The sequence below is a fragment of the Hyperolius riggenbachi genome, chromosome 3 (assembly GCF_040937935.1).
Source record: "Hyperolius riggenbachi isolate aHypRig1 chromosome 3, aHypRig1.pri, whole genome shotgun sequence".
NCBI lineage: Eukaryota > Metazoa > Chordata > Amphibia > Anura > Hyperoliidae > Hyperolius > Hyperolius riggenbachi.
Genome location: NC_090648.1, coordinates 141233518 through 141260711, shown reverse-complemented (window position 1 = coordinate 141260711; position 27194 = coordinate 141233518). Strand labels below are relative to the sequence as shown.

Genomic DNA, 27194 nt, shown 5'->3' with positions numbered 1-27194 from the left:
TCCCCTGTGACAAAGAACTACAGCAGTCTGGAACCATAGTTCAGCGTAACTTGCGGGGTATGATTTCAGTGCTGCACAAGTGCTGGTGTGCGCCTGAAAGGTGTCCGGTCTGTATGTAACGCCGTAGAAGAAAAATAAGAAAATATAGAAGAAAGAGAGAGGTAAGTGGACGGGGAAGCTAGGCTCCGTTGTGCCCGAGATTTGGTTGCCTTCCAGCTATGGCAGCATATAAGCCTAGAGCATGCTGGGAGCTGTAGTTCTACTGAGACATTGCTTGTAGCTCTGTGCTGTCCTTACATAGAACACTGCTGACGTGTGTGCAGGGCTGCTGATTTGGAGAACTACAAATCTCAGCATACATACGGTAGGGTGTGTGGCTCTCCCTAAAATTGATAATCGAGGGGCTGGGAAAGCATGGACTGTATGGACATGAACTGCTTCCCATTTGCATACAAATCCTCCTATCCCTCACATCTGCCATATATGGCAGTTCACCATAAGAATAATAAGAAGATATTGGAAATCTAAGTCTAGGAATGATTTCTGTTTTGGATGGTGTGGAAAGTCATTAGATGCTCATTTAAGGACCGTAGTGTTTAACCCCCCTAGTGACCAGGCCAATTTTTACTAAATAGGCCACTGCAGCTTTAAAGTGAATCTTAACTGAGAGGGATCCTTCTCAGTTTAGGTTCCCTTTAAAGCCGCATCTACACGCGTAGATGTGGCCGCAATGCTCCTTATCAATCGAGCCGCTGATGCGGGACAATGGCAGGGAATCGTGCGGGAGATAAGCGGCGCCGGCGGGGACGAGCGGGGAATCGAATGCGGCGCACGCGCGGCGAGCGGGGACGCGGCGGGCACGCGGAAGAGGCGATCCGGCGGCTAATCGAGCCGCCGGATCGCTTCAATGTCCCATGGTGTAGATGGGGCTTAAGGCCTCACTGCAGGGCCGCACAACTCAGCACACAAGTGAACCCCCTCCCTTTTCTGCCCACCAAAAAGCTATCTGTTGGTGGGGTCTGATCGCTCCCAGGTTGTTTTTTTTTTTTTTTTTTTTTATATACATTTTTTTTTATTAAATATTACTTTTTTTTTTTTTTATTATTTTTTACCCAGGTGCCTCCCTCCTTCCCTTTGCCTGCCTATGACAGCAATCGTCTGTCACAGACTTCAGCCTCTGACAGCCTTTCGCTCCTGTCTCCCCTAGGGGGCCAGCCGTGTCACACGGCTGTCTCCAGTACATCGCTGCCTTAGATCGCAGTGCTGTACACTGTTATTAGACGGCGGTTTAGCCGTCTAACAGTCTCCTAGCGGCGATCTCTGCTGGGAGACTGATGGCGGAGCGGCGCTCCATCATCTGAGCGGGGGTCCGTCATTCAAGCAGGGATTCGTGCTCATTGGTGTGCGCGATCCTCTGCAATCACTGTCCAAAGCCATTCACGCCAAGTGGAATGGTCCTGGGGCTGCCGCGCTGGTCATTCCAATCAGCGTGGAGCAGTCGCTAAGAAGTTAGAGTACTGTAGGGGGAAAAAGAGTTGAACTTACCTGGGGCTTCTAATGTATTTATTTATTGTATTTATAAAGCGCCAACTTATTACGCAGCACTGTCCCCTGCAGATGTCCTGAGCCTGCGCAGCCACTTACCGATGCTCTGGTCCCTGCCTCCTGTTCACTTCCGGAATTTGCGGCTTTAAAGTCGGAAATCCACTGAGCCTGAGTGGCAGTGTCCTTGCTCCCACTGACATCACCGGGAGTGTACTGCACAGGCCCAGTACTGTCTGCCCCTGCGCAGTACGCTCCCGGTGACGTCAGTGGGAGCAAGGACGTGGCCGTGCAGTGGTTTTCCAACTTTAAAGTTGCAAATTCCAGAAGTGAACTGGAGGCGGGGACCGGCACATCAGTGATTGGCTCCTATGGCCACCATAGGACATCTGCGGGTGACCGTTAGAAGCCCCAGGTAAGTTATTTTCCCCCTACAGTAGTCCTTTAAGTTTTTCTGCTGTGAACCATTCTCTATCTTGCTGTCGCTGGGACTTCACTGGCTGTATTATAAATAGAGGCAAGCTGTGAATTCAGCTTTCTCTACAGTATTGTAGTGTTAAGTCGGTGTTTATCAAAGTAGACCTGAAGTGAAAAAATAAACATGGCAATGAACTAAAGTGCTGCAGCCCCTTTAAGATCACTTACCTTCCTGCATTTTCTGATGTCTCCCCGTGTCTTTCCCAATTCTGTGATCTCCTGCAGGGCAGTTGAATACATTTTGCAAAAAGTTCACAGACTTCAGCCACACTCTCGAAGTGCAACCAAGTCTTTGAACTCCAGCCTCTATGGGGCTGCCAGGCAGGTGCATGATTCAGATACTTTTGCAGCCAAAGAGATCAGTAGGGCTGCCAGGCAGCTGGTATTGTTTAAGGCCAGTTTTACACCTTGCGTTTGCGGTGCGATGCTCCTGGCATGAAACATCATTCATATGACTCTGCGGCAAAGAGTGAGCCGGAAGGATCATATTCATAGTTGCTATGCATATGACTCTGTCAGCACACTTTGCCGCAGAGTCATATGAATGATGTATTGTGCCTGGTGCATCGCACTGCAAACTCAGTGGCCAGGCCCACTACATGCCCCTGGCCCCGTGACGTTCTACTTGCTGGACAGGAAGTAGGTCACTGAGATTCCCAGGTTTCGCCATCATATTTCACATTGTTCCATGGATGCGCGCCTCCAACATATTTAAAATTTCTTTTTCGCCCTTTGACTTTCATTACTTCTGCTGCCACTGCATCACCAAGGAAGTCTTGACAGTAACACGCTGTTGACTTTGCGGCAGCCGATCGGGTACCTCTGGCGCAACGCGCAATTACAGGCGGGGAGGGGGAGCATTCAGTCTCACTACTGAGCTACTGATGGGTCTGTTGGGTTTGAATAGCATGGAATAATGTTTTAAATGCCTTCTCGTGTTTTTTTTTTTTTTTTTTGGGGGGGGGGGGGGGGGGGGTTGTTTTTTGTTTGTTTGGTTTTTTTGTTTGTTTGTGTCTTTCTACTATTATTATTATTATTATTATTATTATTATTATTATTATTTTCTGTGTGTATAATTTCCTGGGATAATTTTCCTCACTTTCTTTTGTGACAATTAATGGGTAAATCTAATAGTGCAAGAGACAGGAACACAATTTTTTATTTTTTTTACTATATAGAATGGGGAAGAGCATTCTCGTTAAGTTTTCATCACTGTTCTTTATTTCCTCTTTATAGGCTAATTCACAGTGCTCAGTTGCGTGACAGAGTAATTCTGCATGTCAACTCACTGCCCATACAATTCTATGGGGCTGTTGCCAAACACAGTAATCGCTCCAAAAAAAATATAGAAAGGGCTTTGGTCCATAAGGGGCCAGAGGCTGCTGTCCAGAAGGATTTATAGCAACAACTTCCTGGATGCCTGTGTGTTTAAGAGTGACTATTATTTCATTGTTACGATTCTTGTGTGTTCTAGGTTTCCTGGCTAGATTGTGTGGAAGTCTCTTCAGGCATCATGCCTACCGTGGTGGCGATGGATGTGTCCCTCTCCATGACCAGGCCGGTGCCAGTGGATGGGACGGAAGAATTCCAGCGCAAGCACCTGGCAGCACACGGTCTCACCATGCTCTTTGAGCACATGGCCACCAACTATAAGCTGGAGTTCACATCACTGATTGTTTTCTCTTCTTTGTGGGAACTAATGGTTCCTTTCACCCGAGATTACAACACATTGCAGGTACAAGCTATTCCTTTCTATATTACTAATGGGAAATTCCAGACAAACCAGTATGTATAATAAGTAATGGAAACACATAGAAGTTCTTTAGTCTCCATTAGGCTCAGTGTTCTCCCCAGGCTCCCGGCTAGTTTTGATGAGCACCCGGCTGTCATTAGCTCACCTCCTCCTATTCTGTAAGCATAATTGCTCACGGAAGCCCTGGCCCTGCATTCTCTCATCTCATGCCACCCGGCTACTATTTCATGCCACCCGGCTGGAAAAAACTTCTGGGGAGAACATTGAGGCTTGTGTTTCTGCGTAGTTTGTACAATAATTCATCTGCATGACTGTACAGCTACTGAGGTGATGGCCTCCCCTGTATAGCTAGCTACCCCCAAAATAGCTAGCCTAAGTGTCCCCTGGTGTAGATAGCCAAGGTGCCCTGCCAGTATATTTAGCCACCTTCAATATAGGTAGCCAAGGAGTTCCCCAAGTTAGATAGCCACACCTAGTATAGTTAGCCAAATGTGTGTCCCCAGTGTATGATAGTGATGTCAGTTTGGGTATATAGCTTCCTGCTACCTCCCCATCCCAAACATTCACAGTCCTGCAAATAAACCGCGTCCCAAAGAGGGGAGAGCAGCGCATAACTGTGCAGCAGACTTCACATGCAGGAAGTGAGCAATGACCTCACTTCCGCATCCGAAGTTTACTCCAGGCCACTTTCCCCTCTGTTCATTGTTGCTGTGAATGACAGGGAGGCAGTCACAGTCAGGGTGGCTCTGGCAGCATGGGAGGCCCCTTCTGTGTGTGAGGCCCCAAGAGGCAACTTTGTTTGCCTGGGGCAAGCAGCATCACTGCATTTATACCTTCTGTACATTAATTTGGGACAGCTTACTTTGGCTGCGTTTTTACTTGCTAATAGTGTTTTATTGATCTCCTGTGAGAAAACTTCTATAAGAAGTTTATCAAATCTGGGTTGTTTGTGTTCAAAGCATTAAAATATCTCTGTAGGATTTTTCCCCTGCTTATGCTTACATACTGTATACCTGTTAAAGAGAATCTGTACTCTAACATTTTTACAGCAAAAAGCATACCATTCTATTCATTATGTTCTCCTGGGCCCCTCTGTGCTGTTTCTGCCACTCTCTGCTGCAAACCTGGCTTGTAATTAACAGTTTTAGGCAGTGTTTACAAACAAACTAACCAGCTTCTGATAGGCTCACATAAGCAGAGTGTGTGAGTCATACAGAGCCTGCAGGGTGCCTGGAGGGGGTGTGTATAGCTTCTACCAATCACAAGCAGCCCTGCACATTCCACACATTCCAGCTTTAGCCTGACTGTGCCTACAGAAGAAAACAGATTAGATCATATAACAGAGATAACACAGCCACTGTGCAATTAGGAAAAGCTGCAGTAAGCCAGAGCACATTAGAACAGGCAAAGGAACTTATAGGATAGAAGAACTAAGGCTGACAAGTTTGTTACAGAGTCTCTTTAAGGCTTTCTGTGTTGAGAAGCAGTTCTTATTTTTTCATTTTATTTAAAAGGACTCTCCATTGTAAGCTAATTTTACCAGTATTTGTAAGCTGTCTTGTGAGGTATACGAATTAAGGTTATGGATTTGGGAAACCAGTGTAGAGCCCGGAAGAACATAACTGATCCAGCAACCCTGAACTGGATTTTTTCTTACAATTGTCTTTACCCATGTCTGCATCATCCTCTATAATAAAACCCCTGTGTCCGTGCGCTGTCCCTGTGTAGCGCTGTCCGTGCTGAACCGTTGTGCGCACTGCGCAGCACGGACAACGCTACACAGGGATAGTGTGGGACCAGGGAGCCGAGCGGGCGGCGGGTCAGCGGGCGTGCGGCGGGTCAGTGGGCGGCGAGCACGCGCGACGGGTGCACGCTCGCATGCGTGGTGACACTGCGGCGGAGGAGGGGAGTGGAGGAGAGGGGGGGGTGGGAGAGGGGATGGAGATTCCACACAGACCTAGAGCCCGTTTTTTAAACGGGCTTAGGTCACCTAGTATCAGAATAAAGTGAGAATTATTGAAAGGTCAGTGGATTAGCATTCGTTACATTGCAGTCACATTAAAGCGGACCCAAACCAAACATTTTTTTTAATTCAAAATATTTAGTTGCACCACTCTGACACATACAAAGATAAGTAAACACTCCTTCAAGCCTATGAGCATTTCAGTGCATGGTTTTCACCCTTCTCTTTTCATAACTAGGGTTATACAGGTGGCAGCCATTACTTCTGAGCTTAGTAGGAGGTTTTAGATCATGGGTGTGTTTGTCATCAGCTACCCTCCCTCACAGGGGCACCGTCTATGTGAAATCTCACACAAGCTGAGATAACCTCCCCTGTGACATCATCAGTAGCAGCCTGTGTTTTGTTTTTGTTTTTTATCTCCTCCACCAGTTTGCCGGAAAAATCCCGGCAATATGAAAAGGAAGGGAGGGGTTCCTCCAATAAATATAAAATATTTTATATTTGTCATCATGCAGCTGAAAAAAGGCTGCTATATATCATTATAATTTAGAAAATAGATTTTATTTCTGAAATCTTGTATTTTTAATTTGGGTCCACTTTAACCTCCCTGGCGTTAACCCCGAGCTACGCTCAGGCTAGCCACCGGGAGCTCAATGCAGAGCAATGGAGTGCAGCAGGCATTTTTACTCACCTCTCGGGAGATCCAGATGCAGGCAGCCATTCTACTTCCTCTCCACGGAGGCTCCGAATCACTCTGGTGAGATCGCCATCATTGATCTCACCAAAGGGTTACAGTGCCACCTGGAGGACGGAGGTAAGATTGCAGCGCTGGAGCCAAGGGCGGTGAGTGAGTGAGTGCTGGGGCTGCTGCTGTCTTTCTGGCGGCATGATTTTTTTCCCCTGGTTTTAGTATCTGAAACGTTCAGAAAAGACCCTAAAATCTGAAAATAATCATACCGCCAGGGAGGTTAAAGTTAATACTGAAGCGACCCTGGAAAAAAAAAAAGGGTTAGATACTCATCCATGTAGAGGGAAGGCTCTGGATCCCAAAGAGCCTTCCCAGTTCTCTCTCCATGCCCTGGGTCCACCATTGCTACCCCCCCCCCCCCCAAATTATTCAACTAACTGTTTGCAAAGGCTTCTGAAGTATTTGTGTTGCCATGTACTTGCGCACGCTTGGTATGGATGCACCCATCTTCAGAACCACTCAGGGACACAAGCACTTCTGAAGATTCCAGATGGCATGGAATATCAACGGGGGACAGCGGTGGACCAAGGGATTGGAGAACCTGGAAAGGCTCTATGGAATCCAGAGCCCTCCCTCTACATAGGTGTATCTATCTATCTTTTTTTTTCAGGGTCGCTTCAGTATTGCTTTAATGCACCCACAGCAAAAGCCTGTCTTTAAAGTAAACCAGAGACTAAAAAATAGAATGAATCTATACTTTCTTGGTACTTCCTCCAGCCCCATAAGCACGTGTGAGTCCCTTGCCATCCTCCCGCTGTCTGCCGTTCAGCCCCGGTAACTGCCTCAGTCGCGTCAGATGGGTCTACTGCGCATGCACGGGAGGTCCACACATGCACAGAAGACCTGACTGAGCCAGTTACCGGGGCTGAACGGCAGACCGCGGAAGACGAGCTTATGGGGCTTGGGGATGTATAGATACGTTCAATTTCTTAGTCTCTGGTACACTTTTTAACAATAAATCTCTGGTACACTTTAAGTCCGGGATAGCCTGAATTTTTTTCATTAAATCTCACTGAGGGGTATTCCTGTGCCTTCCAGTTCAAATATACTACGCTGACCTGTAGAGCAACTCTACTGTGCTCTCATATCACACAAGCAAAGGTTGCAACCCCTAGTCTGCCAATAGCAAACGTTTCCCCCCAAAAAATTCAGTCCAGGTGTCTGGCTTGCTTATGCTCTCTAGTGCTCTGTAGTTCTTTACTTGTTTCCAAATAATTGAGAAAGATGTGCACCCTCCTCTATAAATTGTCTTTTATTAATAGAAAAAAATATCTTACACTGTTGAGTTTCTTTTCTTCTCAGGAAGCACTAAGCAATATAGATGATTACGATAAGACCTGCTTAGAGTCTGCCCTTCAAGGGGTGTCCAATGTGGTCCAACAGGAATGGGGTGGAGGTATTCCTTGCCAGGTGAGTTTATATTTAGCCTCATACGTAAGGCCCTTAGAGTGTGATGAGCTTGTGTGCGATGTCTTTATAAATCCGCTTTATTTTACTATTCAGCTACTCCTGATCAACTTTTATAGAAGAAAACCAGAAATTTGATCAGATTTCTAAAAAAAAAAAAAAAAAAAAAAAAGTTTCAATTTTTCGTGAACACCCAATTGTTTTTATCATGCTGCTGGTGGATAATTTTCTAATTTTCTTGTATCGTGTGTGGCCACCTTTAGACTCTGCTGTGAACTTCATCCAGCTTCTGTCTGCAGTATCTGTTAGTTCAATAATAGGTGGTACAGCTCTCCTCCGATTCTTGTAATACATTTTGAATTGTTAGGATTGTGACAGAATGAGTCGGAAAATCCAGATCTATGATCTATGCCAGGTATATATATCTAGGATCTATGCCAGGAATATTTTGCCAAAGGAAGACACTAGAACATACAAGAAACCCCAAAGACACCACAATGACTGAAATATTCCATTTGAGTAGCCTGACCCTTTTATGTGAATGCCTTTCAACCTCTTTAACAACTAAAGCGTATTCATGAATAAATGTTTTGTATGAATAACGGTCATATAAAAGAATTGTGTTATTTTGTGATTATTTTTTTAGGTTGTCCTGGTGACAGATGGCTGCTTGGGCATTGGAAAAGGATCTCTGCAGCATTCTCTGTCAACTCTGAATCAGCGCAGTGACAGCAACCGCTTCCCTCTGCCATTTCCTTTTCCCTCCAAGCTTTATATCATGTGTATGGCAAATCTAGAAGAGGTGAGGCAAGGCCAATCTTTATAAGCTTACTAAAACTGAAGGCCTCACACACTTGTCACCTGGAAAAATTGCATGAGATAAATTTATGGTGCCTTTTACAAGTGACACCTGTCCTCCAATGTCTGCCAACAGCTCTTTTATGGTTGGGCAAGCTGAAAAATCAAGCCTGACCACCCTTATGTACTGCAGCATGCACTGGTGGCTTACTTCTGCTCGTCCTCCACCCTCCACTTTTCTCAGGGGCCCTTAGCTGAAGTTCTGGAGATGGAGCAGTACTCTATAGGTAGTTTCTCACTGTTTCCTAGGGCCCCTCAGCTGACGTTTAAAAGATGGAGCAGTACTTTATAAGTAGTCTCTTAGCTTCTCCCATGGTCTAATTAGCTGAAGTTCTGGAGATGGAGCAGTACTCTATAGGTAGTCTCTTATCTTTTCTTAGAGCCCCTCAGCTGACGTTTTGGAGATGAAGCAGTACTCTATAGGTTAGTGTCTTACCTTTTCCCAGGGGCCCTGAGCTGAAGTTTTGTATATGAAGCAGTACTCTATAGGTTAGTGTCTTACCTTTTCCCAGGGGCCCTGAGCTGAAGTTCTGGAGGTGAAGCAGTACGCTATAGGTTAGTCTCTTACCTTCTCTCAGTTCCCTGGACGTGAAGCAGTGCTCTATAGGCAGTATTACACCTCTTCCCAGGGGCCCTTAGCTGAAGTTCTGGAGATGGAGCAGTACTCTATAGGTAGTTTCTCACCTTTTCCTAAGGCCACTCAGCTGACGTTTTAGAGATGGAGCAGTACTTTATAAGTAGTCTCTTAGCTTCTCCCAGGTCTAATTAGCTGAAGTGTTGGAGATGGAGCAGTACTCTATAGGTTAGTCTCTTACCTTCTCTCAGTTCCCTGGACGTGAAGCAGTGCTCTATAGGTAGTATTACACCTCTTCCCAGGGGCCCTTAGCTGAAGTTCTGGAGATGGAGCAGTGTTCTATAGGTAAGCCTGGTACACACACCCAATTTTGATTGGGCAATCATTGGCCAATTTTACCACCTCCATGCCTCCATGTAGTAGTATTATTATTTAGTATTTATATAGTGTCATCTTCCGCAGCATTGAAAGTATGAGAGCTTACCTACACAATCTGCTCATAGTATTCAATATCTGTTGTCCTCATATTACATAAGAGTGGTAAAATTGGTAAGTGATTGGCCAATCAAAATAGGATGTGTGTACCAGGCTTTAGGCACCCTTTTCCAGGAACCCTCAGCTGAAGCTCTGGAGATGGAGCAGTACTCAATAGCTAAGCTTTCACCCTTTTCCAGGAACCCTCAGCAGTCTTTCCTACCATTTACCTTTATCAAAAGGATGTGTATTTATATGCTTACATGCAAAGGGGGTTTGAATCCTTTTTTTTTTTTATTTTTTTATTTTTTTGCTTTGAAAAATATTCACCACTAATTACTAGATGTAGCACAGTGATACTTCATCTGCTCACATGATCATTTTGTTTTAACCAGGGCTGTGGAGTCGGTACAAAAATCATCCGATGACTTATTTTATGAAACCTCTGACTCTAGGTACCCAAAATCGCTCAGACTCCTTAAGGTCCGTACACACGCCGGACTGCAGGCAACGACGGGACTGTTGTCACCTCCCGCTGGGCGGGTTTTCAGCAGACAGTCCGGCGTGTGTACAGTCTGTCGGTAGACTGATACGGCTGTTTCTGAGTGATCCGGCGGGCGGATCGCTCAGAAACAGCCGTATCAGTCTGCAGACAGACTGTACCCACACCGGACTGTCGCTGGAACGCCCGCCCAGCGGGAGGTGACGACGGACCCGTCGTTGCCTGCAGTCCGGCGTGTGTACGGACCTTTAGTCTAATTTTTACAAAGGCTATGGATTTGGTTCAAAAATCCTCAAACTCCTCAGTTTACCTTAACCACCGACTCCAACTCCAGGTACCCAAAATTGCTCTGACTCCGACTCCACAGCCCTGGTTTTAACCTTCTGACTCTTCCTATCCCTAGGTTGAAGTACAGAAAGGCTCAAAAGGTTGACATGTCTTTCTCAGCCTAGATAACTATGTACCTTGATTGCTAGTTATGGTAAGGTGATACCATGGTTGTCATGGAGGTTCTGCCCCTGTGGCTTTTTTTCCCTCTCGATTGAGGTGCAGTGAGACTCAAAAGACTGAACCTGATGGACCTGTTTTTTTTTTTTCTTTTTAAACATGGATGGCTATGTAATTGTACATTGATTTTAGACATCTAGTCACCTACAAGGAATTTAAAAGGTTAATAAAAACCCTTTTGCACGTTATTGGGCACTCCTGTAAATCATGCTTGTGTGTTCACAGCTTTGTACAGACATTAGGTTGGGGTAGACACACTGAAGAAGTGGAGATCTACCTTAAATCTGAAAAAAGGCCAAAAGGTTCTTGGGGATAATGCATAAGATTCAGGGGCGTAGCAATAGGGGGTGCAGAGGTTGAAACCGCATCAGGGCCCTCCCTCAACTGCAATATTTGTTCTCTATTGGTCCTGTGCTCATAATAATCACTTCTATAGATACTTTGAATAGTGGTAATCATTAACAAGCTGTTCCCATCCCCTTCTTGCACCTCTGACACTGTAGTTGCCATTGGCAGGTTTTGGTGCCCCATATCAATTGTTATCTATAGAGTGCTTGGGGGGCCCCATTGTAAAACTTGCATTGGGGCCCACAACTCCTTAGCTATGCCGCTGATAAGATTCCGTTAAGAGAGGGCCTGGCCAAATCAAAAAGTGTGACAAATTTAGTGACTAATGAGGAGAAATCCTGGGAAGATTTCTGTACACTTCCTGTGTTGCTGAATTGCTAGGCCAGGACGCGAGGAGAAATCTGATCAGTAGGTCACTGCAGTAAACTATCAGTAAAAGCTAAATGGGAGATCTAACCCTTTATTACCCTCATGTAATTTTAGATGAAATTCTAATTTGGAGTGAAGAAAGTAGCATACAAAACTGGAGGTCTGCTTTACACAGCTGGCATGACAAGAGTCCATGCTTACATTTACTTATGCTTCTTACTGTTTCTTTCTAGAATACATTTTATTTATGTTTTTGCTCATATTTGGGGCTTATTTTGTAAGCAAGAATGGATTTTTATGTTCATGTTGCTCATGGTTTTCCCACAGCTGCAGAGCTCTGACTCTCTGGATGCTTTGGAGAGGCTAATCGACTTGAATAATGGAGAGGGCCAGATCTTTACCATAGATGGTCCTCTTTGCCTAAAGAACGTCCAGTCCATGTTCGGGTAAGTGAGCCTTGTGACCTGTGGATTCTAAGATGTCTGTAAGTTAATTTAGTGTTGGATATTGCCTGGCTTGTGAGAGATTAGTTATCATGTGAGAGGATTATAGTCAGAGTATTGCTGGTGCTGGATTTATACACTCCATAAACAATGTTTAGCTCAATCAGCTTAACGCAGCATTTGCTTCTCCTGCAGAAAGCTCATTGATGTGGCATACACTCCGTTCCATGCAGTGCTGAGGTGTGGGAACCTGTCTTCTGATGTCCAGGTCTTCCCCAGGCCTGAATCTGTGGTCCTAGATGAAGAGACTGATCCAATACCTAAATCTATTAGCACAGGTACATGGATGCACATTGCGGTACAAAGCATTGTAGTAGTGTTTACTTGATATACAGAAATCTTATTATTTATATACAGCAAATGCACTTCTATTTTATCGATGGGCAACCCAGCTTTTGTCTTCAACTGCTTTTGTTATTGTGCCAGTCCTGATCAATTATAAACATACAGTATTCAAGGATTTTGAATGGTGTCTGAAGTCTCCACCATTGCTGTAAAATGACTGAGAAAGTGTGACCTGTATTATGGGGAACATTGATTAGCTGCCAGATAAGTGGTGGGCAATATTGATGGCATTGTCACGAGTTGAGCAGTAGTTGAATGGTTTTGTGCTGCATCCAGTCATACAAACCTTACCAAGCAGTAGCTTCAAATTATTCTGATCTATTTTCTGCAGAAAACTGATTAAAATCTTGGATTCTGTGAGGTGCATTTATTGCTAATCCCAGAATAGTATGTTAATCCATCTTTTCTAGCAGTCCAAGACAAAATGACACTGCTTGTGTCAACACTATGCCACAATGGTGCTGGAAAATGGCCTATCCTCTTGGCAATCCACAGAAAGTAGCAAAATATAAATCCGCAACACAAAAGTTCTCCAATAAAACTCCAGAACTTATTTGACTTCAAAGCAGGACATACAAAAATGGGTGACGCGTTTCAGAAAGCAATGTGTATTTAGTCAAAGACTTGTTTTTTGCTACTTGCTGTAGTTTTTCATCTCACAGTGGCCTACAAAGACCCTTTAAAGCAAATCTGAAGTGAAAATAAACTTATGATCTAATGAATTGTATGTGTAGTACAGATAACAAAAAGAGCATTAGCAACAAAGAAAAAAAGTCTAACAAAGAAAAAAAGTTTCATGTTGTCCAGTACAGGAAGAGTTAATGAGAGCCTGAAGCCAAATTTCAAAAAAAAAAAAAGGGAGGGAAGGCTCTGGGTCCTATAGAGCCTTACCGTCCCTCTCACGGTCTCCCCCGTTAGCTGTCTCCGAGTCGACGGGTCGCAGACTGCTCTCTGCCGCTGCTGGAGGCTCTCTCACGCAGGCGCAGTACAGAGCTGCCTGTCTTTGGAAGCACTTGGGCTCCTGAAGACTTCCAAAGCCTCCCACAGTGGGAGATTTGAATGGGGGAATTAGCGCTGGAACGCGGGGGCCATGAGAGGATTGGAAAGACTTATTAGGACCCAGAGCCTTCCCTCTCCTTAGGTAAGTATCTTTTTTTTTTTTTTTCCCCAATTTTGGTTTCAGATTTTCTTTAACCACTTAACGACCGCCTAACGCCCATAGGCGTCGGCGAATCATTAGTGGTATAGCATTTCCGTGCCAGTTCACGGAGGGTGTCTCCATGAACAGCCGGAGAGCCGCCGATCGCGGCTCGCCGGCAAAAATGTAAACACGTGGGGAAGAAATCCCCGCTGTTTACATCACACGGCGCTGCTGTGGGTAAGGGAGAGGGAGGGAAAGCCAGGGAGGGCGGAAAGCGCTCCGGAGGGGGGCTTTGAAGAGCCCCCCCCCCCCGGAAAGTGCAGGTAGCCGGCGGCGATCAGACCCCCCCCAGCAGGACATCCCCCTAGTGGGGGAAAAAGGGGGGGGGGGGAAGTCTGATCGCCCTGGCTATTTCCTGATCGGTGCTGCGGGCTGGAGAGTCCACTCAGCACCGATCAGAAGAAAATCAGAAGAAAATCCCCTGGTCCTTAAGTGGTGGATCCAAGATGAAAAACTAACTATAACACGTAACTTGTCTATATATCTTATCTAAAGTTTAGATGGTTTACACAGCAAATCTAGCTGCAAACAGCTTTAATAGAAAATGATTATTTCTTCCTGTGATACAATGGCAGCAGCCATGTTGTTTGTAAACATTACACAGAGGCAGGCTTATCTGTATCTTAAGCACTCAGCCTGTGAAAAAAACCTAATCCTCCCTCTTCCCCTCTGCCTCTGAAATCAATGGCTAGTAACACCTCCTCCGCCTCCTCCTCCCCAGACTGAGCTCCCATGAGCCCTTGCTACTGCCAAGGCTCTCTGAAAACCCGTGGGTGTGGTTTATTTAGTTTATAGGGAATTAGAGTATTAAAACAAACTAAAACAAAAAAGTATTTGGCTTGAGGAATGCCCTATAAACCATAGGAAATTAACACAATTATGCAATGAGTAAAAGTTCACCTCAGATCCACAGGACATACCAGGTGAAATGTCTAAAAAAACCCCCAAAAATAACCAACAGGTCGGTACCTGTGTTTATTTAGTATCCACGGAGGATGCCATCCGCGCCCTCTGTTTACTTGCGCCGGGTCCCCCGCTCTGATCCAGACCCCAGTCGGCTCCCGAACCCACCATCCGGATTGGGCTCTCATTCCACATCTAAAATGGACGTCGGAGCTTGCCGCGGCTTCGCAGTCCGCATAGACACGAGTGTGGCTGAGCAGCACTAGGAAATAACCCCCTCCCACCCCCCACCCCCGATCCACGCACAGGAGACAGCCTGCAGCGAGGACGTGGCGGGAGGAGCCCTAGAGCTGCGCAGCCGCACTCGAGTCTATGCGGACTACGCAGCCACTGCAAGCTCCGGCAGCCATTTTAGTTGTGGAATGTGAACCGGGGCGGTGTGGTTGGTCGGGCAGGAGGCAATCGGTAGTGTGGATCAGAGTGGCGGACCCGGCGCAAGTAAATGGAGGGCGTGGATGGCGTCCTCCGTGGATACTAAATAAACACAGGTACTAACCTTTTTTTTTTTTTAGACATTTCACCTCGTAAGTCCTTTAAGTCAGATGCATGGTTTGAATACAAATGAAATTACATTTTTCACTTCTTTTACATTCCATATCCATTGTGGATTAACTTTGTTTTCCATTGGTCATTATGTTTCAGAAACCTAAACAAAACAGCACTTAACCATTTACAAATATTACATATGTATAATATTTTTGAAAATTACATTATAAAGTGATGAAGTACTATTATTGCTAAATATTATTTTGAAGTAGTATCGGTAATTATTGGGTTTCTACAGTATTTAGAACATGTGTAAGCGCCTCCAGTCTTCATTGTGTGAAACAAGCTATGTTCCTGTTTTGCTCGTTACAGTGCTAGTCTGCTTTGGTAGATTGTTCATATGGACATAGCAATTGAAAGTGTCCAAAATCACCTCGCAGCAAATAATCTGGTTAATGGTCACATCGCTGACTTCAAAAGCTACCAGGAGGGAGCAGAAGGATGAGGTTTTGGGTTGTATTACCCTGAATTGATAATATAGAATTTGCTGTTGCTGTGTTTTCTGTCTAGTTACCACTCGCATAGAGGTGTTTGAACTATGACAGTTAAGCTCTGGAAGATTGAGCCTGGGAATATGTTTACACTGCTTAATTGCTGAATTATCAAAAGTGGACCCTTCATGAAGAGGTGTTATAGAGACTGCCTTGTGGAACTTTCTGTGAAGTGCATTTGCCTCAATCTTATTCCATATAGATAGGATTGGCCAATCCATTGGAGACGATTGTGGTATGAATATGTATGGTTGGTTCTAGGAGCGCTCCTATGTGTGTCCAGTGTGGGATTGGGATTTTAATGGGTGGAGGTTTAGAGGGGGTATTAGCTGCTGATTTTACACATTTTTGATGCAATAAAGTTATACATAGCAAGTGAGTGGCGGTTCATGGGTTTTTGTTCGTGTTTTCTGTCTAGACCTGGAAATTGTGGGATTTATTGATATTGCTGACATCTCCAGTCCTCCTGCGCTTTCTCGCCACTTGGTCCTACCTATTGCTCTTAATAAAGGTAAGCACTGAGCTGTGATGACGTAGATGAGGTACAGTTGATTGAGTTTGTGTCCAGCAATGATCTAATTTCTCCACAGAGGGTGATGACATCGGGCCAGGACTCGCAGATGACTTGGAGGATGAGAACTCTGCCAGTCAGATTGCTGGAAAGATCCCAAACTTTTGTGTACTTCTCCATGGCAGTCTGAAAGTGGAGGGGATGGTAGCCCTAGTACAGCTGGGGTAAGAGAATGTGTGTGTGTGTGTGTGTGTGTGTGTGTGTGTGTGTGTGTGTGTCTGTCTGTCTGTCTGTCTGTCTGTCTGTCTGTCTGTCTGTAAGCGAAGTCATTGTAACCTATCTCTGCTTCCATTCCCACATTTCTCTGCAGATCAGAGTGGCATGGAATGCTATATTCCCAAGCTGATAGCAAGAAGAAATCCAATTTAATGATGTCTCTATATGAGCCTGGACCTGAGCCTTTACCGTGGTTGGGGAAAATGTCACAGTTGGGGCCTATATCAGGTATAATGGGCCCATCTATTAATGTTAATCATTTTTTAAACTGGGAAATTTAGTAGAATTCTGTATATGTTTGCAAGATGATTCAGACCATTAAAAAGTTAAAATTATCTCCATCCAGACCTGGTAGTAGCCTTTTGGTTCTAGTGGAAGACACCTTGGAATGCTGTGTCCACATCATTATTTTGTGAAGGGCATTTCCAGTAGTGATGAGAAATTCTCCTAGTACGCTAGATACCCAACCAAGAAGGCGGATGTTGGGATTAGCAAATCAGAACTTCTAGTAGCTGTTCCAGTAAATTACTTGCTGATTTTGCTAACCCTAGCTTCTGCCTCTTGTGTGCCAAGTAATAGATTATGGATTGAGACTCCTGTGCAGGACAGGTGGAGCAAGCAGAGTAGTGTCTTTTGTGGTCCCTAATGCTGCTCTTTATTTTCTCCTCAAAGTGGCTTGAAAAAGAGAGCGCACTCAGGACTTCAATAAAGAAACGAGGCCAGCTGTCCGAAGAATGATCTCACCTTCAGTTGTTGTTGGGAGACCTGTGAGGGTTTTCCAACAGTTAGGCTTGTGTCCTACTACCCGGGGACAAGGCATGCTGGCACTTGTTCCCCTCCTCGTTTAGGCAGACTAGTGTGAATGAGTCAGTGTTCTCTCCCAGACCACGAGAGGTTCCTGCAGATTGTGGGCGCTCTATGGCCAGGTGGATAGCGCTGGCTCTAATGCTCTGGGAGTGGCCAGTGTTCCTTCCCACACCACGAGCAGTTCCTGCACTAGTGATGGGTCGTTCACGAACGAGCCAGCTCTAAGAGCCGGCTCTTTGCTGTGAACGACAAGAGCCGGCTCTCAGTTTTGAAAGAGCCGATGCCTCAGCCGCCCCACACAGCTCTGATTTGCTGTGTAATAAAGGGCGCTGAGGCATGCTGGGAGATGTAGTCCTCCTCTTGCAGCTTGTAGGAGTGTATGGGGCAGGCCAGAACAGTAGCAGGAGGGATTGCCCCAGTCAGCGAAGCAGTCTGGAGTTGTCATGGAGACGGGGGCGGGGCTTTTCCTCCGATTCTGAGTGGTGTCCAGTGATATTTAATGAAGAGCCGATTGAGAGCCGTAAGAGCCGGCTCTTTAATGGGAGCCGATTCAGAAGAGCCGATTCTCCGAGAAGAGCCAGAATTCCCATCACTATCCTGCACACTGTGGGCGCTCTATGGGTAGCGCTGGCTCTCATGCTGCGGTAGTGGCGGTGTTCCTTTCCACACCACGAGCTGTTCCTGCACACTGTGGGCGCTCTATGGCCAGGTGGATAGCGCTGGTTCTGATGCTGCGATAGTGACGGTGTTCCTTCCAACACCACGAGTGGTTCCTGCAGATTGTGGGCGCTTTATGGCCAGGTGGGTAGCGCTGGCTGTCATGCTGTGGTAGTGGCCGGTGTTCCTGCACACAGTGGGTGCTCTATGGCCAGGTGGGTAGCGCTGGCTCTCATGCTGCTGTAGTGGCGGTGTTCCTTTCCATACCACGAGCTGTTCCTGCACACTGTGGGTGCTCTATGGCCAGGTGGGTAGCGCTGGCTCTCATGCTGCTGTAGTGGCGGTGTTCCTTTCCACACCACGAGCTGTTCCTGCACACTGTGGGCTCTCTATGGCCAGGTGGATAGCGCTGGTTCTGATGCTCTGTGAGAGGTCAGTGTTCCTTCCCACACCACGAGTGGTTCCTGCAGGCTGTGGGTGCTCTATGGCCAGGTGGGTAGCACTGTCTCTGATGCTCTGGGAGAGGTCGGTGTTGCTTCCCATACCACTAGCGGTTCCTGCACGCTGTGGGCGCTCTATGGCCAGGTGGGTAGCTCTGTCTCTTCCGTGATTTAGAAAAGCGTGTGTGTTTTGTGATTACAACAATCGCCCATACTAAGTCCTAGACCTATATTTTTATACTGTATATTTGGTGAGAAAATGTACAGTTTGTTTTTATGTTTGGTGTTTATTATTTTTTTTATATAACCTTTACTTCTGTAGATGCAAAAGAGAATCCATATGGTGAGGAGGATAACAAGAGCCCATTCCCATTGCAGCCCAAGTCTAAGAGAAGCTATGCACAAAATGTAACAGTATGGATTAAACCCAGCGGCCTGCAGGTAACTAATATTAATGGAGCATTCTTTTATGTATCATTTAAAGAGACTCTGTACTAAAAAAAAAAAAATGCCCCTGGGAGGTACTCACCGCAGGAGGGGGAAGCCTCTGGATCCTATTGAGGCTTCCCCAATCCTCCTCCGTTCCACGGTGGTCTCGCTCTCGCAATACACAGCCGACAATTTGCCAGGCTGTGCAATATTTATTGGAGTGTGCAATATTTATCTTCCCTGGCTCCAGCGGGTGGCGCTGTTTTGGCACTTGGCTCGGAAATAGGCAGTCCCATTTGGGTCCGTGCTACTGCACAGGCATCTTACGCCTGCGCAGTAGAGCGGACCTGACTGTGATCGGCTATTTCCGAGCCGCAACTGTGCCTGCGCTGGAGTCGGGAAGGTAATTAATGACATGGCCACTGTTCGTGGACATCTAGCGAGACCACTGTGGGAAAGAGCAGGATCGGGGAAGCCTCGATAGGATCCCGAGGTGGATAATGGGCCCCAGGGGAATTTTTTTTTAATACAAATTCTCTTTAAGCGGCAAATGTGAATTATTTAAACTTTAATACATATGCTTTAATTATTAGCTACAAAACCTTTAAAGTGTACCAGAGACAAACGTAATTAAAAGATTTATACATACCTGGGGCTTCCTCCAGCCCCATCTGCATGGATCACTCCCAATCTGAGCCAGCACACTGCGCACCATCCTTCTCGCTCTGATGAAAAAGAGTACTGCGCCTGCGTAATACTATTCTCCAGGGAGAGCGCACTGCGCTTGCGTCAGACTTGCCACGACTGCCGAACTAACGGGACCCGGAGCTGGAGAGGACTGAGGACAGCAGCGTGGGAGCGATCCGTGCGGATGGGGCTGGAGGAAGACCCAGGTATGTATAAATCTTTTAATTACATTCGTCTGTGGTTTTCCTTAAATATTGTTCTAGCTCTGTCTCTAGTCAGCCTTCTGACCTATGTCTGGGAATGACTCCAAGACAGAGGCACACTGGTTGTGTGATCCTGAGGGATGGAGGGGAGGGTTCTAGCAATGACTGCAGACCCCATTCATAGTACTTATGGAACCCCTGCTTAGTCTTCTAATTCAGAATTAGCATAGATATGTTTATTTTCCAAAAAGCTAAAGTATGCAGGAAATAGTGTATACTTATATATTCTGGATGTGCTGTTTTTTTATTTATATCAGAAACCAATGATGATGAGATATTAGTGAATTAGGGATATGAGTGAGATATTAGTGATATGAGTGACCTATCAATTCTGTAATTACTGCAAATTAATGCTAAGTGACATAATGCCCTTTGAGGTCACAATCCATTCCTCTTTCAGTGGCTGATCAGCTAGTCATGTGACTACCAGGGGTGCTGCTAAGGTTTTTGTGGCCCAAAGTTGCACATAATTCTCAAATGTAGGAAGTGACATCACTTCCACATCTGAAGTCCGCTGTTGCTGTGAACAGCTCTCTTTGTCGCCATGCTGATCTGTAGGTGTGAATGGGGAGGGCAGCCAGCATGGGAGGCCCCAGTAGTTGGTGGGGCCCCAATCTGCGGTCCTGGACTCTACTCCTAGCAGAACTAGCTCTAACAGCAGAGTATGCTGCCAGGTTAGCATCAAAACCTTACTCAACTCAAAAGAAAATACAGCGCTAATGCTGACTAATTCAGCACTGCCCTATCTCTTACCCCCCTTCTGCTATTTTCTGTAGGTGATTTTTGTGGATTTTTCTTCCTGCCAAATGTCCGTCCTTCATCTTTGCAAGGACTGTGGCACCTCAGTCTATTTACAGTGGTCCTAGATGTCTTGTTCTAACACTAGCTGGCTCTCACATGCTGTTGTGAGTGGTTAATTCTCTGTTATGCTAGGTACACACCATACAATTTTCTGTTAGATTAGATTTACCTGCCAGGTAGATTTTTTCCAACATGTTGGAAAAAATCTGACTGGTAAATCTAACAGAAAATTGTATGGTGTGTACCTAGCATAAGACAAGACTATACTCCTATTAATCCCTAGAGGTGATGGCTAGCAAATGACAACCCTAATAGTCTTCATGACTGGTGTCAGTTTGAAATTCTGCTGACTATTGCATGGCAGTGGAAAGAGTAAATTCACAGTATGTAAGTAAGTAAGTTTTATGACCTTTAGTTAGTAGGGAGAATTATACTACAGCCTCACTTCACCTAACTGTAAAGACACTGTGAAGGGAACCACAGGCAAGTGCCAAACAGAACTGGAATTATATACATATTTGTTTTGCATATGTCACTTCAGGTTAGGGATGATCAATAACGTGCAAATATTTCCGAGTTCATTTATTATGCAAATGTATGCAGCTTGAAAATGGACCAATCATAGACCAATCAAGTACCACCAAGGTTTAAATTGATTGGTCCATTTTCAAGCTGCAATATATTTGCATAAACATTTACATAATCCTGCATGAACATCGGAAATATTTGCATCTCTGATCATCCCTACTTCAGTTATGCTTTGATTATGCATAATGTCTGTGATCTGGGTTGTAAATTGCCAAATAGCACTTTCTCCTGTATTCCAAAGGGTACAATAACCTCAATAGACTTTCAAACTAACATTTCTGCTATAGTTCAGTAGAGTGACAGTGCACTTTCGGGATTGTGCTGATTAGCTCCGAAACATGCTGTTTTTGGGGGGAGGGGGGAAGACCCCTGAACATCAACACTGTTTGGGACTACAAAACATACGTTAGTTCTTTACCTTGACAGATTTGGATACAACATTTTTAAACTTATGACAGTGTTCCCTAGAAAGCAATATTACTTTACTGAATGTTTTTTACTGGAAGTTACTCTGTAATTGTCTTTTTTTGTTCTGTAGACGGATGTGCAGAAGATTCTACGGAATGCTAGGAAACTTCCAGAGAAAACACAGACGTTCTACAAAGTAAGATTCTCTTCACAATATCTGTCTGCATGGTTATTTATAGAGTAAGATGAACATTTGGTGGCTGTTGCTGGTTTCCTTGGTGACAATCGTACTATGCAGATATGTGGCAGAATTAAGTATAGGAGGAAGGGAACGATAGCTGAGCATTAATTAGGCTTACTCTCCATGCATCTCTGTAACGTGTGAATATTTTACTAAGGTAAGAATCCAGTCTGGGACATAACAATGTAGCTGCTTACAGATAATCTCTATCCAACAGCATTACTGATTCCTGTATCTTTGGACCATAAGACCGACTTTTTCTCACCCAAAAGTGGGGGTAAAAAGTCAGTGCGTCTTATAGTCCCAAGGTGTACCCCATAAGTGCACCCTCTGTCTTCCATTGCTGCCCTGTGTCTCTGCTGCCCTTCTGTCTCCCCTCTGACCAGTATCCCATCTCCCTGGCCCCATGCCATCCTGTGTCCCAGCTGCCCTCCTGTCTCCCCTCTGACCGGTCTCCCATCTCCCTGGCCCCATGCCATCCTGTGTCCCAGCTGCCCTCCTGTCTCCCCTCTGACCGGTCTCCCATCTCCCTGGCCCCATGCCATCCTGTGTCCCAGCTGCCCTCCTATCTCCCCTCTGACCAGTCTCCCATCTCCCTGGCCCCATGCCATCCTGTGTCCCAGCTGCCCTCCTGTCTCCCCTCTGACCGGTCTCCCATCTCCCTGGCCCCATGCCATCCTGTGTCCCAGCTGCCCTCCTGTCTCCCCTCTGACCGGTCTCCCATCTCCTTGGCCCCATGCCATCCTGTGTCCCAGCTGCCCTCCTGTCTCCCCTCTGACCGGTCTCCCATCTCCCTGGCCCCATGCCATCCTGTGTCCCAGCTGCCCTCCTGTCTCCCCTCTGACCGGTCTCCCATCTCCCTGGCCCCATGCCATCCTGTGTCCCAGCTGCCCTCCTGTCTCCCCTCTGACCGGTATCCCATCTCCCTGGCTTCATGCCATCCTGGGTCCCAGCTGCCCTCCTGTCTCCCCTCTGACCGGTCTCCCATCTCCCTGGCCCCATGCCATCATGTGTCCCAGCTGCCCTCCTGTCTCCCCTCTGACCGGTCTCCCATCTCCCTGGCCCCATGCCATCCTGTGTCCCAGCTGCCCTCCTGTCTCCCCTCTGACTGGTCTCAGATCTCCCTGGCCCAATGCCATGCTGTGTCCCAGCTGCCCTCCTGTCTCCCCTCTGACCGGTATCCCATCTCCCTGGCCCCATGCCCTCCTGTCTCCCCTCTGACCGGTCTCCCATCTCCCTGGCCCCATGCCATCCTGTGTCCCAGCTGCCCTCCTGTCTCCCCTCTGACCGGTCTCCCATCTCCCTGGCCCCATGCCATCCTGTGTCCCAGCTGCCCTCCTGTCTCCCCTCTGACTGGTCTCAGATCTCCCTGGCCCAATGCCATGCTGTGTCCCAGCTGCCCTCCTGTCTCCCCTCTGACCGGTATCCCATCTCCCTGGCCCCATGCCATCCTGTGTCCCAGCTGCCCTCCTGTCTCCCCTCTGACCGGTCTCCCATCTCCCTGGCCCCATGCCATCCTGTGTCCCAGCTGCCCTCCTGTCTCCCCTCTGACTGGTCTCAGATCTCCCTGGCCCAATGCCATGCTGTGTCCCAGCTGCCCTCCTGTCTCCCCTCTGACCGGTATCCCATCTCCCTGGCCCCATGCCATCCTGTGTCCCAGCTGCCCTCCTGTCTCCCCTCTGACCGGTCTCCCATCTCCCTGGCCCCATGCCATCCTGTGTCCCAGCTGCCCTCCTGTCTCCCCTCTGACTGGTCTCAGATCTCCCTGGCCCAATGCCATGCTGTGTCCCAGCTGCCCTCCTGTCTCCCCTCTGACCGGTATCCCATCTCCCTGGCCCCATGCCCTCCTGTCTCCCCTCTGACCGGTCTCCCATCTCCCTGGCCCCATGCCATCCTGTGTCCCAGCTGCCCTCCTGTCTCCCCTCTGACCGGTCTCCCATCTCCCTGGCCCCATGCCATCCTGTGTCCCAGCTGCCCTCCTGTCTCCCCTCTGACTGGTCTCAGATCTCCCTGGCCCAATGCCATGCTGTGTCCCAGCTGCCCTCCTGTCTCCCCTCTGACCGGTATCCCATCTCCCTGGCCCCATGCCATCCTGTGTCCCAGCTGCCCTCCTGTCTCCCCTCTGACCGGTCTCCCATCTCCCTGGCCCCATGCCATCCTGTGTCCCAGCTGCCCTCCTGTCTCCCCTCTGACTGGTCTCAGATCTCCCTGGCCCAATGCCATGCTGTGTCCCAGCTGCCCTCCTGTCTCCCCTCTGACCGGTATCCCATCTCCCTGGCCCCATGCCATCCTGTGTCCCAGCTGCCCTCCTGTCTCCCCTCTGACCGGTCTCCCATCTCCCTGGCCCCATGCCATCCTGTGTCCCAGCTGCCCTCCTGTCTCCCCTCTGACTGGTCTCAGATCTCCCTGGCCCAATGCCATGCTGTGTCCCAGCTGCCCTCCTGTCTCCCCTCTGACCGGTATCCCATCTCCCTGGCCCCATGCCATCCTGTGTCCCAGCTGCCCTCCTGTCTCCCCTCTGACCGGTCTCCCATCTCCCTGGCCCCATGCCATCCTGTGTCCCAGCTGCCCTCCTGTCTCCCCTCTGACCGGTCTCCCATCTCCCTGGCCCCATGCCATCCTGTGTCCCAGCTGCCCTCCTGTCTCCCCTCTGACCGGTCTCCCATCTCCCTGGCCCCATGCCATCCTGTGTCCCAGCTGCCCTCCTGTCTCCCCTCTGACCGGTCTCCCATCTCCCTGGCCCCATGCCATCCTGTGTCCCAGCTGCCCTCCTGTCTCCCCTCTGACCGGTCTCCCATCTCCCTGGCCCCATGCCATCCTGTGTCCCAGCTGCCCTCCTGTCTCCCCTCTGACCGGTCTCCCATCTCCCTGGCCCCATGCCATCCTGTGTCCCAGCTGCCCTCCTGTGCATCTCTGGCACGGGGGGAGAATGGGACACAGGAGGACACTAGAGGCACAGGGGGGCAGAGGGGACATGAGGGGGGGGGGACACAGGGGACACCTGGGAGATGGGGGGGCAGATAAGATACTGGGGACACAGGAGGATACATGGGGACAAAATAATTGGGAGGGGGGGGGGGAATCTACAAGATGCCCCTGGATCATAGACGCACCAGGTTAAATAACACCATTTTTCCATGTTTTTTCTTTTTACATCTAAACCTGGGTGCATCTTATAGTTTGGAGCGTCTTATAGTCTGAAAAATACAGTATTTATGATTAGTTAGAGAAACCTTGAATAAAACTGCACACTTGCTCTCCCCTGATGTTCACCTTTTCAGTGCTGTGACATGTGCTAGATAGCGATGTGTCAGAGCCTGCCATAGACATTAGAGAGTGGTCAGAACAGTCACCCTGCAGACCTATTAATAATTGGAAAGGGGTGTCTTGGCCAAGTATTTGTGGGAAGATAGGTAAGAGGGGTCAAGTTTCGTACACCAATAAATGAAACTTGGCTGAGGCAGTTGACAATGAGAATATAACGTGTGTAGAGGCTCCTGGTGCCCACTGAATCTTTGGCTAGCTGCCTGGAATTTTGATTTGGCCAATTGCTAGCCAAGAGCATTGTTCTCCCCACTCCCACAACTCCTGCGTGACATTACCCCTGTGCTGCTCTGTTGGTTCTTTGTCTCCCCCTGCAAAGCAACACAGCATGTCTCTGGCCTAAGGCCGGTTCCACAATGCAAATCAGCGATAGCGTTGTGGTGTGATGGTCGCCAAAAACATGATTTCTGTGTTAATATGCGGTAATGCCTGTCTGGCAGCAGGGTAAGAAGGAGGTGAAGCTTTCTAGCACTCCATGTGGCCCAAGAAACAAATTGCGCAGAAGTGTATTGATATAATACGCTTCCGGCACATGTACGCCGCAAGGCTAACGCACACATTTTTAAAAATATACGCATTGCCGAAGACTTACATGACTTCCAGTCCACCGCACCTCGCTGTGCAAGTTGACGTAACCGCCACAACCCTGATGTGAACATATACCTATGTTACATAGGTATATGTTCGCATCAGGGTTGCGGCGATTACGTCAATTCTGCCGCATAGCGTCGAGGTGAAAGGCCCCATAGGCTTCCACTGGCGTAGCATTGGCCTGCGGTAAAAACAAGCTAACGCAAGTTTGTCAGCATTACCAGAAGAGAACCTTGCCCACTGCTGCTTCTTTACATTTCATAATTCTTCTACTAACCCTGTTTTCACCAGGAATTGAATCGTCTCAGGAAAGCAGCCCTCGCTTTTGGCTTCCTGGATCTGCTGAAAGGGGTTTCTGACATGCTGGAGAGGGAATGCACCTTGCTGCCTGACAATGCCCACCCTGATGCTGCCTTCCAGCTCTCACATGCAGCAGCCCAGCTAAAGCTAGCCAGCACTGCAAGCTCGGACCATGCAAGCTTCGACCATAACATTGTGCCTCTACAGACAGACTTCTCCGGCCGGGGCTCTGACAGGGGCTCTGATAGGGGCTCTGACAGGGGCTCTGACAGGATGTGAAGAGTTAAAATACTTGAAGACTTCCTAAAACCCTGCAGGGTCTAATGGACTTGTACCAACAGAAGGGCTTAACATTTTATCTCCAGGTGGGAAAACCATTCCAGACTTGCAGAACTTCTTTTCCTGGAAACAGACATTTCATAAGTTAGTATCCACTTAACAGCCAGCGCTGACTGAAACGAGGATGCCAAGTATGGATCTGCTGATACATGTACTGTGTACAGAAGCAACAGGAATCCACACGCCGGTCAGCCACAATGCAAAGACTTACTGTTACCTGTTTGTAATGTTAAAGGACCACTATAGAGAACAGGTTACCTTCTTAATTCCCACCAACAAAGCCCCTTTGTTACATAAAGACTAGATTTTTGTCGCCCAAAACGATTGTTGGTTATCTTGAGGTAAAACGCAGCATGTTGATGTTGTTAAAGGGATACTGTAGGGGGGTCAGGGGAAAATGAGCTGAACTTACCCGGGGCTTCTAATGGTCCCCCGCAGACATCCTGTGTTGGCGCAGCCACTCACCGATGCTCCGGCCCCGCCTCCGGTTCACTTCTGGAATTTCTGACTTTAAAGTCAGAAAACCACTGTGCCTGCGTTGCCGTGTCCTCGATCCCGCTGATGTCCTTAAGAGCGCACAGCGCAGGCCCAGTATGGTCTGTGTCTGCGCAGTATACTCCTGGTGACATCAGCGGGAGCGAGGACATGGCAACGCAGGCGCAGTGGTTTTCTGACTTTAAAGTCAGAAATTCCAGAAGTGAACCGGAGGCGGGGCCGGAGCATTGGGGAGTGGCTGCGCCAACACAGGATGTCTGCGGGGGACCATTAGAAGCCCCGGGTAAGTTCAGCTCATTTTCCCCCGACCCCCCCTACAGTATCCCTTTAAGGAGCACATTGAGGATACAATCCTGTGGCCGATCAATAGTTTCCGAATGCCGCAGTTTATTATTGGAAACTATCAGCGGCGACCATTAATGGCTGAATTCCCGCTAACCAATCCAATGGAATTGATGTGAAAAAA

At 47.5% G+C, this 27194-nt stretch overlaps 1 protein-coding gene across 1 annotated transcript; it reads left to right on the top strand.

Moving 5' to 3' along the window:
- On the top strand, window positions 1-26554 carry INTS14 (integrator complex subunit 14). The gene is made up of 12 exons (XM_068275012.1): window positions 1-161; window positions 3494-3754; window positions 7786-7893; window positions 8537-8692; window positions 11850-11968; window positions 12161-12303; window positions 15990-16082; window positions 16162-16306; window positions 16453-16586; window positions 18585-18703; window positions 21569-21634; window positions 25886-26554. The coding sequence occupies exons 2-12, from the start codon at window positions 3533-3535 to the stop codon at window positions 26171-26173; spliced, it is 1593 nt and encodes a 530-aa protein (XP_068131113.1). The 5' UTR covers window positions 1-161; window positions 3494-3532; the 3' UTR covers window positions 26174-26554.
- Window positions 26555-27194: the final 640 nt, after the last annotated feature.

Bases quoted from the DNA above. Each gene is read 5' to 3' on its own strand.
- INTS14 (XM_068275012.1), top strand. From the start codon at position 3,533: ATGCCTACCGTGGTGGCGATGGATGTGTCCCTCTCCATGACCAGGCCG. The intron at 12,304-15,989 runs GTACATGGATGC...TTTTCTGTCTAG, and splicing joins ACCTAAATCTATTAGCACAG to ACCTGGAAATTGTGGGATTT. The intron at 16,307-16,452 runs GTAAGAGAATGT...ATTTCTCTGCAG, and splicing joins GTAGCCCTAGTACAGCTGGG to ATCAGAGTGGCATGGAATGC.